Source organism: Crinia signifera, chromosome 3 (genome assembly GCF_055691185.1).
Source record: "Crinia signifera chromosome 3, ASM5569118v1, whole genome shotgun sequence".
NCBI classification, from domain to species: domain Eukaryota; kingdom Metazoa; phylum Chordata; class Amphibia; order Anura; family Myobatrachidae; genus Crinia; species Crinia signifera.
Window position 1 is genome coordinate 11,480,326 of NC_139219.1, and position 15,470 is coordinate 11,495,795.

The 15,470-nt window shown below is 38.1% G+C and overlaps 1 protein-coding gene across 27 annotated transcripts in view; it reads left to right on the forward strand.

Moving 5' to 3' along the window:
• NRXN1 (neurexin 1) overlaps positions 1 to 11,178 on the forward strand; it is a 1,139,759-nt gene extending 1,128,581 nt beyond the window's left edge. For all 27 annotated transcript variants that reach the window (XM_083175246.1, XM_083175248.1, XM_083175250.1 and 24 more), the window contains one exon: positions 8,012 to 11,178. In XM_083175246.1, the coding sequence (XP_083031372.1) occupies positions 8,012 to 8,316 (305 nt within the window). In that variant the 3' untranslated portion in view covers positions 8,317 to 11,178. The remainder of the gene's footprint in view (positions 1 to 8,011) is intronic.
• Positions 11,179 to 15,470: the final 4,292 nt, after the last annotated feature.

Genomic DNA, 15,470 nt, shown 5'->3' on the forward strand with positions numbered 1-15,470 from the left:
TCCAAAGACCTGCACATGGGCACTTGTATAGAATAAAGGTCTCTTAATAACCTTAATACTCAGACTCTCCCTTCGCTATTTGCTAGAGAGGAGGCTAGAGAGGAGGCGGCCCAGAAGGAGACTCCACACAGAGTTTTTCTTGAGAAGCCCTTAGACTTACACCATTGATCTATACATATATGTTAACATTATATTAAAGTAAACCTTTCAGTTGTACCCCCAATGCCCTTTATTGGCGCTAAGGGGTACAACTTGCCTGCGCATAATGAAAGCAGCCATCTTATTGGCCAAGTCATAAAAATGCATCTTTGCGCTTCACCAGGATCTGCTTATATGAATAAGGTGCTTCAAGACTCATGCCTCAATAAGGAAACTGGTTCCTGAGTTAATGAATAGGCTAGATTTTCATAAATGTTGGTTCACCTAACAATATGACTGTCACTATGGGGCCAATTTAACCCTTTGAGATGCCAACATCTCTGTGGGAGATTTGCAAAATATCCACAAAAAATGCCAGCATAAAGCACATTTGTTTTTTTGGGAGGGGGTAAAAAAAGATTATATTTCCTGTACAAGGTAAACATTACATTGAACATATTTTATGTTGAACATTTTTTCTTGGCAATTTTCACACCTATTATGCCAAATCCACTTGACACTTAAAGGGTTAATTACTTTATGTGTCATTTATTAGCACACTGTTTTCAAGAAAATGTAGAGTAAAATGAATCCACCGTGACCTAGGATATCTTCAGGAAATATTTATTAATAAACCAGCAATATGAAGGGGCTATTTAACCCTTTTGACAAAATAAAAACCATATTCGCATTGGATGACCAAAAATGATATATCCATAGATTCCCCCGAATCGCATGAAGAACGTGAATGCATAACAGAGTGAATAAACTATATAAATATATAACTGTATATAAGAATATCTTTAATGCAATATAAAAAAATACATTGTACAAAGCTCCCCTACCATAGGTTCTGTGCTGTTTTCTGAAATCTACGATGATAAAGATAAGAAAGAAGATAATATGAAATATAAGCTTAAACACAACTTTGACATTAGACCAAGATAAGCCCAAAGTGACACTTCGTTATGCTTCATTTAAAATATAGGCAAACAATAATAAAACAGAAGATTAAAAAAATGTAATTCACTTAAACCATGAGAAACTGAAAACTTTGATCCGTAAAATGATAGAATTTTTATCTACAGAGACACAGCTACAGGTCTTACACAAAGAATGTCAGCTATTGAATAAGACTCGGCATTGATTTAAAAAGGAATTTTCACTGAGCTTAAAGATAGCCAAGGCCTTGTCACTCAGAGAGGACAATACAGTGTATTTATATGAAGTCTTCAATTATTTTGTGCCCATTGACGCACTCTGTTTTAACATATGTAATCGAATCAATTGTTTAGAGGCAAAGGTTCCTGCATTGTTACACTTTACTTCTTTTACAGATATATTTGTATAAAATGGAACCTTGAGTGAGAAACTGCATAAATAGATAAAAGCTCCGTAATAATATCTTAGTTCTATTTCGAATACATGACAAGTTAGATTATAGTCACTGCAGGGGTGGTGTAACAGAGGAGAAGGCTCATGTGCAGGTTCTGTGTGGGCCTACTCCTCTCTGGCACCACAGTAAACTACGACTTGGTTTCAGAGGCTACTGTAAATGTGCAAGTCTCCGAGAATAGTAGTGTAACCATTACACCCTCCGTACTGCCCAGTAAGGATCTTGGTTAATGTAATACTCCATATTAACACCCTACTTTATTTAATGTCCCATATTAGCACCTTGGCTCATTGTATGCCCCATGGTAGTGCCCTACTTCACAATATAACACAATGTAGTGCTGCCACTACCACAAAGTGTCCTTAAATAACATTGTGTCATTCAATGTCCCCAGTACAGAATATATCATTTTCAACCCCAGTACATATTATATCACATTGAAGTGTCCTCGGTTCCTAATGGCATATTGCAGTGCATCTAGTTCATATTATGCCACATTGCCCTGGATCCAGTCTATTATATGCCACACATGAACACAGTTCCCCCCATTTATATTACAATATGCAACATTACAATGACCTCCAGTTCCTATTATGCGTCATCGCAGTACCCCCTATTTATATAATGCAGACTATAGTGTTTCCAGTTCACATTGTGTTATATTACAGTGCCATCCAGTACATATTGTGCCACATTGCAGTGTAAATTTCTAACTGTTTTTCACAGTAACTGGTATTTTCCATTAGTATAGTTACCAAACCCCTACATAGTATAGTTTAAGTCTCCCTTATCCAAAATGCCTGGGACCAGAAGAATTTTGGATAATGGATTATCCCATATTTCAGAATATTTTTATATTTAATTGATGTATTTTGATGTATCTTGCATTTATGTAGTACAAACACATCAAACACATGAAATACACACAATTATTTTTTTGTGTGCATGAAACAATGTTTGTGTACTATCTCAGTTACTGACTTTGAATGCCAAACAATCATTTTCTTGCAATTATTTAGTGCCAGCTACATATAATGTCCTCAGTAGTGCCAGTTACATATCATGTCCTAAGTAGTGCTGGTACAGATGTCCCCAGTAGTGCCAGTTACATATCATGTCCTCAGTAGTGCCAGTTACATATCATGTCCTCAGTAGTGCCAGTTACATATCATGTCCCAGTAGTGCCAGTTACATGTCATGTCCACAGTAGTGCCAGTTACATATCATGTCCACAGTAGTGCCAGTTACATATCTTGTCCACAGTAGTGCCAGTTACAAATCATGTCCTCAGTAGTGCCAGTTACATATCATGTCCCCAGTAGTGCCAGTTACATGTCATGCCCTCAGTAGTGCTGTTACAGATGTCCCTAGTAGTGCTTTTAGCAAAAACATATTTTTTTTTCACTTTCTGGAATGTATGGTTTATGGAATATTTTAGATAACAGATATTTGGATAAGGGATACTCCACCTGTGATTGCTTCTAATTCTAACTAATAATTACCTAGACAAGTTACAAATACCTTCTAGATATTGTTCTCAGTACCTAATAGCTTCCCTTTGATATAATCCCCAATCCTTACTAGAAGTCACCTAGACAATTCCAAATGTTCACTACTAGCTACCTACAGTAGTTAATAATCCCTATTATAGTTCCCAATCCCAATAGTATTCCCTTAGATCAATTCCAATCTCCATGCATCTTACATTTAGAGGAGTTATTAATCAAAATGGTACGGTAGGCTCTCATCAAAGTTGACTTCTTAAGTGTGGGGACAAACTTTCCCTGGCTCTGTTGCCTATCACTCGGTCATAGCCTCAGAAATGTGGGGTAATCTATAAACAAAATGCTGTCTAGGTTATTTCTTTATTGACAGTGTCTTATATAGTGCAGCCAATTCCGTTGCGCTTTACAACAGGAAACAGCGATAAGACAAACTGAGAAGTAACTAACCCACATAGAGGTGACCAACCTCAGTGTATTGGTTATGCAAGTTTACAAGTCACATGTTCTTTAGTTTTTCAAATAAATACAACACAATACCAAAGTCATCCAGAGAATATATGGATCTTAACGTTACCTTAAATAATGCTAGATACTGCAGTGGGGTCTCCACCAATGGAAGGAACATTGGGGCAGATGTATTAAGCTTTAACAAGAGATAAATACAAGGGTGATAAAGAGAGATAAACGTCCAGCCAATCACCTGCCAACTGCCATGTTACAGGCTGTGTTTGAAAAAAGTCAGTAAGGAGCTGATTGTCTGGGCGTTTATCTCTCCTTATCACCCTTGCATTTATCTCTTGTTAAGGCTTAATACATGTGCCCCATTAATACTTATGTTCTTAAAAGTAATCAGAGTAGTGTTCTGTTTAAATCTTATTTTTAGTCCTCAGGATGCACAAACCAAGAAAAATGAAGCCTTCATTTAAAATAATGTTGTTACGTTAATTTCAATTCGCAGGCTCAGCAGGAGACTGAATTTGCAATGTTCTTTCTTTAATATTAATGAAAAGTGAATATAGAAATGGACACATTTATTTCATCTGAAATGGAGACACATTCTCTAACCAGACAGATTTTGTAATGCCTGGGACAATACAGAGGCTAAAGGCTCATTGTATTCATTAATTATGCACGCCAAGGTTGTGCATAGGAGGGTAGAGTAGACTACAGTCAAACAAAGGAAACCTGGGTAAAGATGTACTGTGGAAGAAAAATAACACTCATACTATAGACCAGGGGTGGGCAATAGGCGGCACTCCAGCTGTTGATGAACTACAAATCCCAGCATGCTTTGCATCAGTTTCAGCATGGCCAAATAGCAAAACTTAGGCGAGGCATGCTGGGATGTGTAGTTCATCAACAGCTGGAGTGCCGCTTATTGACCACCCCTGCTATAGACAATATTAGTTTGAGTGGTCTAATTGGGGACATGAAACAATGAAGATTAATAGATAGATAAACAAATGCATAGAAACAGATAGAAAGATATAAGATAGATAGTTTGTAAGCTTGCGAGCAGGGCCCTCCTACGTCTGTGTCGGTTTGTTTCTACCAAGTTTGTTCATTCACTGTTGTTTCCAATTGTAAAGCGCAATGGAATATGCTGCACTATATAAGAAACTGTAAATAAATAAGATAGACAGACATATATATATATATATATATATATATATATATGTAAATAAATAAATCCGGCACTCCACTGGTTACAATTCAAGCAACTTGCTCCGGTGCCCTCCTAGGACTTGTTTGGTCCGTCAAAGGCATCACTTGGAGACTCTGTAGATTTTTTAATGCTTTATGCATGTAGGGTGATAACCGACACCAGCGTTTCGAGCCTTAAGCTCGTCCTCAGGGTATATATATATTCCAAAAAGTGGCACTCACGTTACTTCATAATCACAAAATTTTCTTATTTATTAATATTATACATATATATATATATATATACACACTCCAACAAATGGCACTCGGGAAGCAAAGATAGTGAAAAACACGCTGAATTGTATTCACATAGGTCAAGCTTTCGGGGTGTTACCCCCTTCGTCAGGACACAATTCGTCAGGACACAATTTCTACAGCTGTAGGAATTGTGTCCTGACGAAGCGGGTAACAACCCGAAAGCTTGACCTATGTGAATACAATTCAGCGTGTTTTTCACTATCTTTGCTTCCCGAGTGCCATTTGTTGGAGTGTGTATGGTTATGCCTTGGGCACCGGAGCCTGTTGTACACTCTGTGCAGAGTACCAGCTGATTTGGAGTTGTATACTGTATATATATATATATATATATATATATATATATATATAAGATAGTTAATAAATAGATATCTAAATAGTAAAAGGCATACTTATTTTGATATTAGATAGATACACTAGTTAGATATTAGATAGATAGAAAGAAATGGATATATGTGACATAGATAGATAGATAGATAGATAGATAGATAGATAGATAGATAGATAGATGTGTATAATATCATCAGTTATAGATAGACACAAATGTTTCCATAGTTGTCCCTGAAGCATTGGTCCCACATTAGCATATCTCTGTGAATATCTTATTGTACACATTGTATTTTTATGCGGCATCCTAGCAGGGAACAGGAGGTTTATGGAGCTTTATCACTGGATCTTTAATTCTTTTTTAAAAGCAAAACAAGTTTACATCATTATTCAGACCAGTTCAAAGTCCTTTAGAAAAGGCAGTAGGCAGCATCAATCACCAGCCGCTTTCCACAGGCAGACTGAATAGGTAAGTGAGATAATTGTAGAAATGGGCTCCATGTGAGAGGCATTCCAGCAGGTGGAACATTGATTTAACTACCATTTAAATACATTGCCTTGTTCCACTTTTAAAGCTACATTGTTAATAGAAACTTTCTTTTTTCCAATCACACTGAGCGAAAAGCTACAGTAATTGACAGCTGCTGCCATAGGGTTGCGTGTTCAGTCTGGTGTTTAGCAATAACGTTTAAAGAACCAGTAAACACACACACACACACATATAGAGATATGATTTTTATTCTTTACCCATCAGCGTTTAAACTAATAGAAGAACATTCTAGGGAGGCACAGAGAATTACATCTTTTGGCGGTGGGACATTTTTTGTGTACTTTTGTTATTTTACTGAATTAAACAAGTCTGTGAGTTCCATTGTTTAGAAGTTACTGATTGGTAATGACAAGGAAAGTTTCTAACTGTTTGTAATTTCCATGGATGATATTATACATATCCAGGTTAAAGCAATACGAAAATTTGCCAATAAAAGCCTAATTGAAAATTACGGAAATAAAGATTAAATAAACATGATCACAGAGCCTAGAGGAGAGTTCAAAGAGATACAGGGGCATATTCAATATCTGCCGATATTTCCGAAAATGAAAATATCAGCAGTCAAGGTATTCAATTCCGGCCATCCCAGTCAATTGTGATAAATGGGCGTGAATTTTTGAATCTGCGCCTGTTTTTCAACAAAACTGTGCTTTTTTGCCATCCCACAGACTTTCTGACACTTGACAGCCAGAACATTGAATTCCGGCTGTCACATTATTGTCGAAAGAGACGAAAAAAGGGCTGGGATTCCAACTGTCGGGATGCTCCGACTGTGGAAATTCCAGATTGAATACCCCCAATAGACTGATATGCAATTGCTGCTGATAATTTACTGCTTGGGTAAATAGGCTAAAATAATCTGAAGATAGTGTTATGCTATCCAATGATAGAACATTTTTTTATGCGGTAAATGGCTAATTTTTAGAGAATAACATACGGGATCTGGGATACGATCCCCAAACCATGCATTTTTGTGGAACAATGAGTCTCCAGCAGCTGCTTATCCCAGATAATGCTTTGGGTGCCTGAGGCACATGAAGCACAATCCCTTAAAAGTGCTACTTAATGGGGATAATTGGATAGCCATGTACCAGTTTATAATATGTCTTTAAACACACCTAATTCATTGTTTTTTGTTTTTTTTTTGGCAAACATGCAGACTCATCATAACTTACGGCAGAACTGAGAGCCTGACAATAAACTATATCAATAGCATGGTAGCACTAGTGCATTGTTGGCTTGTGTATCCTCCAAACTTTGCATGGTTTTTGACATTAACCTAGATCAGTGGATTCTAACTCTGGCCTCCAAGAACCTCAAACAGGCCATGTTTTGAGGATTTCCGCATGTGGAAGCTGATGGGATATTAACTGGAACAGCAAAACAGATTTGCCCTTCTGTACATGATTAAAGAAGCCTCAAAGCGTGACCTGTAGGGGGACCCTTAGCATTTTCACTTGAGAATCACTGACTTGAATTAATAATTTTTCAGCTATATCTTGATAACATGACGCTTGTTCCACATTGCTGTCACTTTTTTAACTGTCATAAAAGGAAAACTTGGCATTTGTACCGTAGTAAAGCTAGGTCTGTAAAATTGTAATCACTTACAATTAGCTTGCCCAGATATTGGATATCATTTGTTGACCAAAGTGTCTAGTTCAGTGGTGGCCAAACCGGTCCTCAAGATCTACCAATGGTCCACGTTTTCCAGGTTGCCTAGCTGGTGCACAGCTGTAGTCATTACTAACTGTCACATTTTAAAACTTGCTGCATTCATTCCTACTATAGATCCACAGGTTGCCTGGAAAACATGCACCGTTGGTAGATCTTGAGGACATGTTTGGCCACCCCTGGACTAATTGATAAGCTTTTTGATCTTTACTCATAGAATCACTGCTTTTTTGGTTAAATACTACACTGCTCTGTAACAATTAGCAAACATGGAACTTCTGTATGATAGGGTTGGTGTTCTGTGTTTGTAGCAATTGCTACTCTTGTCAGCTCAGGTAGATGTTATTTGCTCATTTGCTACCGGTGTAGCATACTCACAGTCTCTTCTCTACTTAAATGTTAAAACCGCTGCTTATACCAATATTCAGTAATAACCAATTTTAATTTTCTTCTTTTCTTTAGCAAACCCAACAAGGGCAGGTGGTAGAGAGATTCCTGGCTCAGCAGAGGTCATCCGAGAATCCAGCAGTACAACCGGTATGGTGGTCGGGATTGTCGCTGCAGCTGCCTTGTGCATCCTCATCCTCCTTTATGCCATGTACAAGTACCGAAACAGGGATGAAGGCTCCTATCATGTTGATGAGAGCCGAAACTACATCAGTAACTCAGCGCAGTCCAACGGGGCTGTAATCAAAGAAAAACAACCCAGCAGTGCTAAAAGTTCTAACAAAAACAAGAAAAACAAGGACAAAGAATATTACGTCTGATTCCAGCCACGTAACAAACACGTGTATAGAAATAGTCTTCAATTTATTTGAGACATAAAATTAACAAACTTATTTACTTTTACTTTTTAAGAAGCACATTGAAAAAATAAAAAAAAAGAAGACAGGGAATGCGGTCGGAAAGGAAAGACTGTTTTTTCAAAAAAAAATTACAAAAACAAAGAAAAAAAATCTATATATAAAACAAGCATATTATGGTTTTGTTTCCCAGAAAAAAAGGAGCCAAACAAGATTCCCAACTATTCGCAGTGTTTTCATATACTCTGATTGTCCGTTTGAAATGGCTGGAATGTTTTTGGAAAGACGCTGATTGCACAAAACATTCCTAAAGCACAGAGTAATTTCCAACATTGAGGCACAATTAAAACAAAAAAAAAGCTACCTATGATTCTGGATAGAGCCAAAGTGCTAGCGCTTTCTCCAAAAGTACGTTCTATCGCCAGCAAAGACTTGTCCGAACTTGCAAACGTCGGTAGTTTGCGGCATTGTGCAAAGGAGCAATGATTGTGACACACTTGCTACAAAGTGCTGGCTTTTCTGAAGACTTATGAGAAAAAAAAAAAACTTTCACAAAGCCCCTTTCTGGTTGTGAAGAATATGTTATGGAGGCCTTAATTTCAGAAGTATGGAATATAAGGCCCTTTTTCAAAAATAAAATATGAGGGATAGATGCAATCATTGAAAAATTTTCATGCACGCTTAATATGTTACTACATATGTTTATATAAAACACATCTATATGTGCTTTCTGGACTGTGACAAGTGACGTTTTATAGCCTGTTGTATAGACAATGCAAAATATATCTGCTCTTCAGCCATTTTTGGTAAACTAAATGTTCTAAGTGTTGCTAGGTATAGAAAGTTTTCTGATGTCTGACACAACAGACGTGTTTCAGTTAATTGCTGCCATTATCCAAAATTATTATTTTTTATTTTTAATTCTTGTGAGTATGCCGCTGGGGATGTGTATGAATGTAAATAAAACTTTTTTAAATATAATACAGCACAATAGCCAACATTCCGCTGCAGCTAACATACAGTATGTTAGGCCATGTGGTGTAAAGGTATCAAAATACAGTCTAAATAAATTAACTCATTCAAGTCACTGACAGAGGACTTTTGTAATTTATAATGGTAGCTAATTAACTCTAGGGGTATTTTACTTTTTAACACCGTTGCATAAATGATCACACACCTTTTTATTCTTTTGAAGAGATAAACCAATGATTACACCAATAACAGACCTTGACATTTATTAAAAGAAAGTATTGAATGGAATATGCACGACTTTTAATTACCAAGATACATGCAAGAAACAGGATTGGAACTAGTAGGTATTTTAAAATATTAAAAAAATGGGAAATTTAATTTATTGCAGATTTAATTACTGCAAATACTAATATTTTTTTTTCCAGGAAGAATATATAACATAAGTAAAATGTTTAGATTTGGATATTCCAATTAAATGGAATTGTGAAAAGTGTACAGTGCAGATTGTTTTAATAAATTTTCTTTTTTTCCAACCTTATAAAATAATTTTCTATTTAATAAAAAAAAAATTGGCTCTTGTTTAATTAAGCTTGCTGCATAAGAGTTTAGAGTCACAGATCACTATTAAAGAAATGCAAAGAGAATATATTAACCTAAAAGTGGGTTCTTCAAGAGTACTCCGTCTTTTCACTTGAAAGCCTCCCGGGAGGAATATAGATGTTCAGACATTATAGACAGGAAGAAGGAATTTAAAATTAATTTAAACAGCAGGGGCAACAAAGCAAGACACTTTGTTTTATGCACTAGGTTACTGATGATAAATAGTGCTTAAATTCTAGGCATGTTCTCAAAAGTTTTCAAAATGCCATGCAGTTGACAAAAATATTATAAGTTACGGCTGCCCAATAAATTGAATAGTTATGAATACTTATGAAGGGTATTTTTTAGGGGACATTTTGAATACATTGTTTAAACAGCTTGTATTAAAAGAATAAAGTTTATCAATTCAAATTTTCCTGCTAGAATCTTAAGAATCCTGATTGGACATCACTGAAAGTCAGCTGTACTCAGGGAAAGAAAGGTACTTTATGCTGTATTGCACAGAAGGCGTGAAATGTCTGTACATGATTGTAGGTCTGGAAAGAATGTACAGTAAATAATATATACCCCAAACAAGTCTTGCCAAATTGATCAATTGAACTTGCTATGGTATTTAAGAAATACCACTATTTTATAAAATATGAAGTATGTTATTTTTAGTAACGACAATATCCGTTTTGGTATCTACTGTGTACACATCTAATTTGCCAACACCTTTTAACCATTTAATCATTTATACATTAACTATAAGTTACTATTTCAGTTACCGTATTTTTTTTTTAACTTGTATTCATTTTTATATTAATGCTTCATGTTTAATTTACATATGTAACCACAATATGTTTGTATGTATTTTGTAAGAACATGTCAACATTGTATCATGTAAATCCTTTCATAAATTGAGGATGACCAAACGCGTTTTACTACAAGTGTTTCGGGACCTATTTGCAAATGAAAGTGTAGGTCCAAATTAAGGATTGCAATTGGGTTTATTTACCCATATATATTTGCTGTAAGTAATCTGGATGAGGTAGCTTATTTCCAATTCTGTAATGTGTTGCCTTTACAACAAAAAATCAAAAAGTGTGAAATGATTTATTCCCAAACAAAACAAGAGGCCCAAAGCCAGTTTATTGTGTTTGTGTGATAGATATTGAAAATGAATTTATTTTGTTGCAAGGCCAATTTATCCATTACTGGAAATGCTAAGCAAGTGGAATTTATTGTTTTGTTAATAAAATGTTTCTTAATACACTTTTTTGTGTTTATTTTTTATAAAGCTTGTTAAGTGGTAAACAAAAACGTACTGTATACAGAGAAATTAGAAATTACATTATGCTTTATTGGACAGGTCAATGCATCCTTTAAACCCCTTCTTTTGGAAAATATATTTACAGTGTGTTTGCATGTACTGTTTTCTCATAGGGGTAAATTTAATAAAGGTGCCCATACTTGTATACAATATCGCATCTCATTGCATCACAGTTTTGCGATGAGATGAGATCTAGTACAAAAAGTATGTGCTGCACATACTTTTGTACTAGATCTCATCTCATCGCAAAACCGAGATGCGCTGAGATGCGATATTGTATACATATTGTATACGATAATTGTAACGTGTATGGGCACCTTTAGATGGATCTCCCATCTTATTAAATGTACCCCATAATAACTGTTGAAAGTTATTATGGGGTAATTATACATTTTTTTTTAAATTCAGCTAGACTACAGCATCACTGTGACCATGAAAATATCTAGCGCAATTTCTAAGCCCCCTCATAGATATATTGTGCCAATAAGCCACCCACATTGAGAAGATTAGACTTCTAAGTAATAGAAAGTACCGGACATGTATATGGAAATGTGGTACTTGTTTCCTAGACCGGCGCCCAGATTTTCTACGTACGGCACCATAGGGAAATAGCATCGCATCGCATGGGCCATTATAGCGGCATGCGATCCGATTTTTTAATGTAATTTTTTCAATGGTCTTTTTTCCCCACTATATCACATTGCATGCAATTTTATAAGGTGTGCAATGCCATGACATAAGCTATACAATGATATGATTGTATGTCCTAAAAATAGGTTTTAGGCACCCCCCCCACCCCAGCGGATTATTTTACATGTATTCTGCGTCCTGCGCTCGCCACACTGTATAACATCAACTCCACGCCTACGTGGAGAGTGGGGGTATGAAAAGGTCGGGCGGACGAGTTCCTCTGCGCTCGCCATGCTTCGGGATGACGTGGATAGTTGAGGTGTGGGGGGGGGGTGTTTAAATAAATGACATTATATGTCATTTAATGTATACTACATTAAATGCCATTATTAGATGCAAAATCGGATCCGATATCTGATCGCATTGCATGCCGTACAATAATGACATGCAATACGATGCGATTTTTTACCGTACCCGATTTTTGTAATGTATTCACTGACAGAGCAGTGAATACATTACATAGGAAAATTGCATCGCATCGCATGCCATACAATAATGGCATGCAATGCGATTTTACTACGCAGAATAGCCCACTGCGCAAATGCTGTAGTGGGCGCCGTGCTAGGAAACAAGTACCGGAAATGTTTAATGAGAGGCTTATACAAGTCTTGCTAAATTGCTAAATTGAACTTGCTATGGTATCTAAGAAATGCCACTATTTTATAACATATGAAGTATGTTAATGCAATGTAATGTAATGCAATGTAATGACACAATCCGTACTGGTGGCTGCCAATCATAAACTATGTGGATAAACAGAAGAAAACATTGTTCCTCACCAAATAATTAAACCTACTGTAGGTATGACATATTAACACAATTAGTTAATTTATTATTTTTTTCTACATTACTTTCTAAGGAACTTTTGGCCTACCGGAGCAGTGAAAACAATTTTGATACTGTAGGGTGTCATGATTCAAAAATGTTTGATTCACAGCCCTAAGGAGTAAATTAAAGAGCTACGTAATATTGTGTTTGTTTTTGTGGTATTGCTTATTATCAACAACATTCTTATTGAAATTTGAAATAAGATTTTATGATAAAATAGTTCACACTTCTGAGTCTCCAATACAATGCTCATCGTGGGTGCTAGCACATCCATAACATATATCAAACAGTAGCAAATACTTTCAATTGTTTTAGGAATACTATAGCATGATATTGTGAATCAACAATTGATATATTGATGTTTGAAAGAAACATTGTAACATAACTACCCAATAAGTTATACTAGCTTCTATAATTCTGTAAGTTAATGTTATAATTTGCTTATGTTCAGGCTATTATATTGGGGAATGTATTAGTAACAGGTTAGTTTCTAGGGCACAGGGCACTTGTAGCCATGGCTAGTGTTGCAAACAGTATTCCATTTCCCTCCGGAAATGGCTGCCACCTCAGAGGAGACAGAGTGTAAAGCTGAATGAGGAGATGTTGGCCATTTTGGGAGGGCCATTTAAAAGCGTCAGGCTCTGAAGTGCTGGGAGTAAGATCGTACACAGCAGTTGCTGCAACAAGAGTTCCCTGAACAATGATAAGGTACTGTGACAGCAGCACCGCTTACAAATATCAGGTACTGTGATAGCAGCACCCTCCTTACAACTAGCAGGTACTGTGGCAGCAGCACCCTGACAATAAGCAGGTACAAAAAGCAGCCCCCTGAGGATAAGGAGGCACAAGCAGCAGCCACTGACAATGAGCAGGTACTGTGACAGCAGCAGCCACTGACAATGAGCAGGTACTGTGACAGCAGCAGCCACTGACAATGAGCAGGTACTGTGACAGCAGCAGCCCCCTGACAATGAGCAGGTACTGTGACAGCAGCAGCCACTGACAATGAGCAGGTACTGTGACAGCAGCAGCCACTGACAATGAGTAGGTACTGTGACAGCAGCAGCCACTGACAATGAGCAGGTACTGTGACAGCAGCAGCCACTGACAATGAGCAGGTATTGTGACAGCAGCAGCCACTGACAATGAGCAGGTACTGTGACAGCAGCAGCCACTGACAATGAGCAGGTACTGTGACAGCAGCAGCCCCCTGACAATGAGCTGGTACTATGACAGCAGCAGCCCCCTGACAATGAGCAGGTACTGTGACAGCAGCAGCCACTGACAATGAGCAGGTACTATGACAGCAGCAGCCCCCTGACAATGAGCAGGTACTGTGACAACAGCAGCCCCCTGACAATGAGCAGGTACTGTGACAGCAGCAGCCCCCTGACAATGAGCAGGTACTGTGACAGCAGCAGCCACTGACAATGAGTAGGTACTGTGACAGCAGCAGCCACTGACAATGAGCTGGTACTATGACAGCAGCAGCCCCCTGACAATGAGCAGGTACTGTGACAACAGCAGCCCCCTGACAATGAGCAGGTACTGTGACAGAAGCAGCCCCCTGACAATGAGCAGGTACTGTGACAGCAGCAGCCCCCTGACAATGAGCAGGTACTGTGACAGCAGCAGCCCCCTGACAATGAGCAGGTAATGTGACAGCAGCAGCATCCTGACAAGGAGCAGGTACTGTGACAGCAGCAGCCCCCTGACAATGAGCAGGTACTGTGACAACAGCAGCCCCCTGACAATGAGCAGGTACTGTGACAGCAGCAGCCCCCTGACAATGAGCAGGTACTGTAACGATAGCAGCCCCCTATGCCGTGCATTCTGTAATAGTAATATTCCTAATGGTATGTAACACACCCATGGAAGAATGGGCATTACTAGGGGGCAACTAGGTGGCCCATGGTGCCTTCACATGTAAGAGCAATCTTTGGGTGTATTACGGGTGTGGAGCCAGAGTTGCTAGCACGCACGGACTAGCTGTTAGTGTTCTTAGTGATGAGAGCTACCCTCACAGCCGATGGGATGGGGGGGCTGCATACAAGTATAGACGTTCGATTACTGTAAGCATTCGCCATTGCAACTGCATTGTTTGTGACTCCGTACCATGGCTCAGTGACTGCAGAGTTTGTGGAGGAGTAATAGTTTCCATTACACAATAGTTGGATGACTGAAAGTGTAGAGAGAAGCCACTGTTATGTACCACTTTGGTGGAGTGGTCATGTTATGTGCCATGCTTACGTTGTACCTAAGGTTGGAACAGTTCCACTAAAATTGGGGTGGTTGGGTGGTGTACCATAAAAGACAGCCCCCCCCCCCTCTAAACAAATGTTTAGGGTAGGTACCAATTTCACTGGGAAAAACGTGCTCACATGCAGTAAGGGCAGATATGACTTTTGGTAATAGGACCTTGTTTATAACTGTGGCCAATATATATTGTTTAGGATATTCAAACGCTTTTATTAGTGTCACCTGTGTTATCTGTGTAATAATTCTCTATAGTGATGGACAGCTGGAGAAGGACATAACTTGCCATCTGGGTAAGTTTTGCAGCAGGATGGAACTGAACAGGAGCGGGACCAGAGGCAGAGCAGTAGTGTGTGTGTGTGTGTGTGTGTGGGTGGGTGGGTGGAGGGGGGGGGGGGGTGCAAAGCAGTGAATAGAGAGGAGATGGGCCAAACAGAGCAGCAAGGGTATGAAGCGTGGG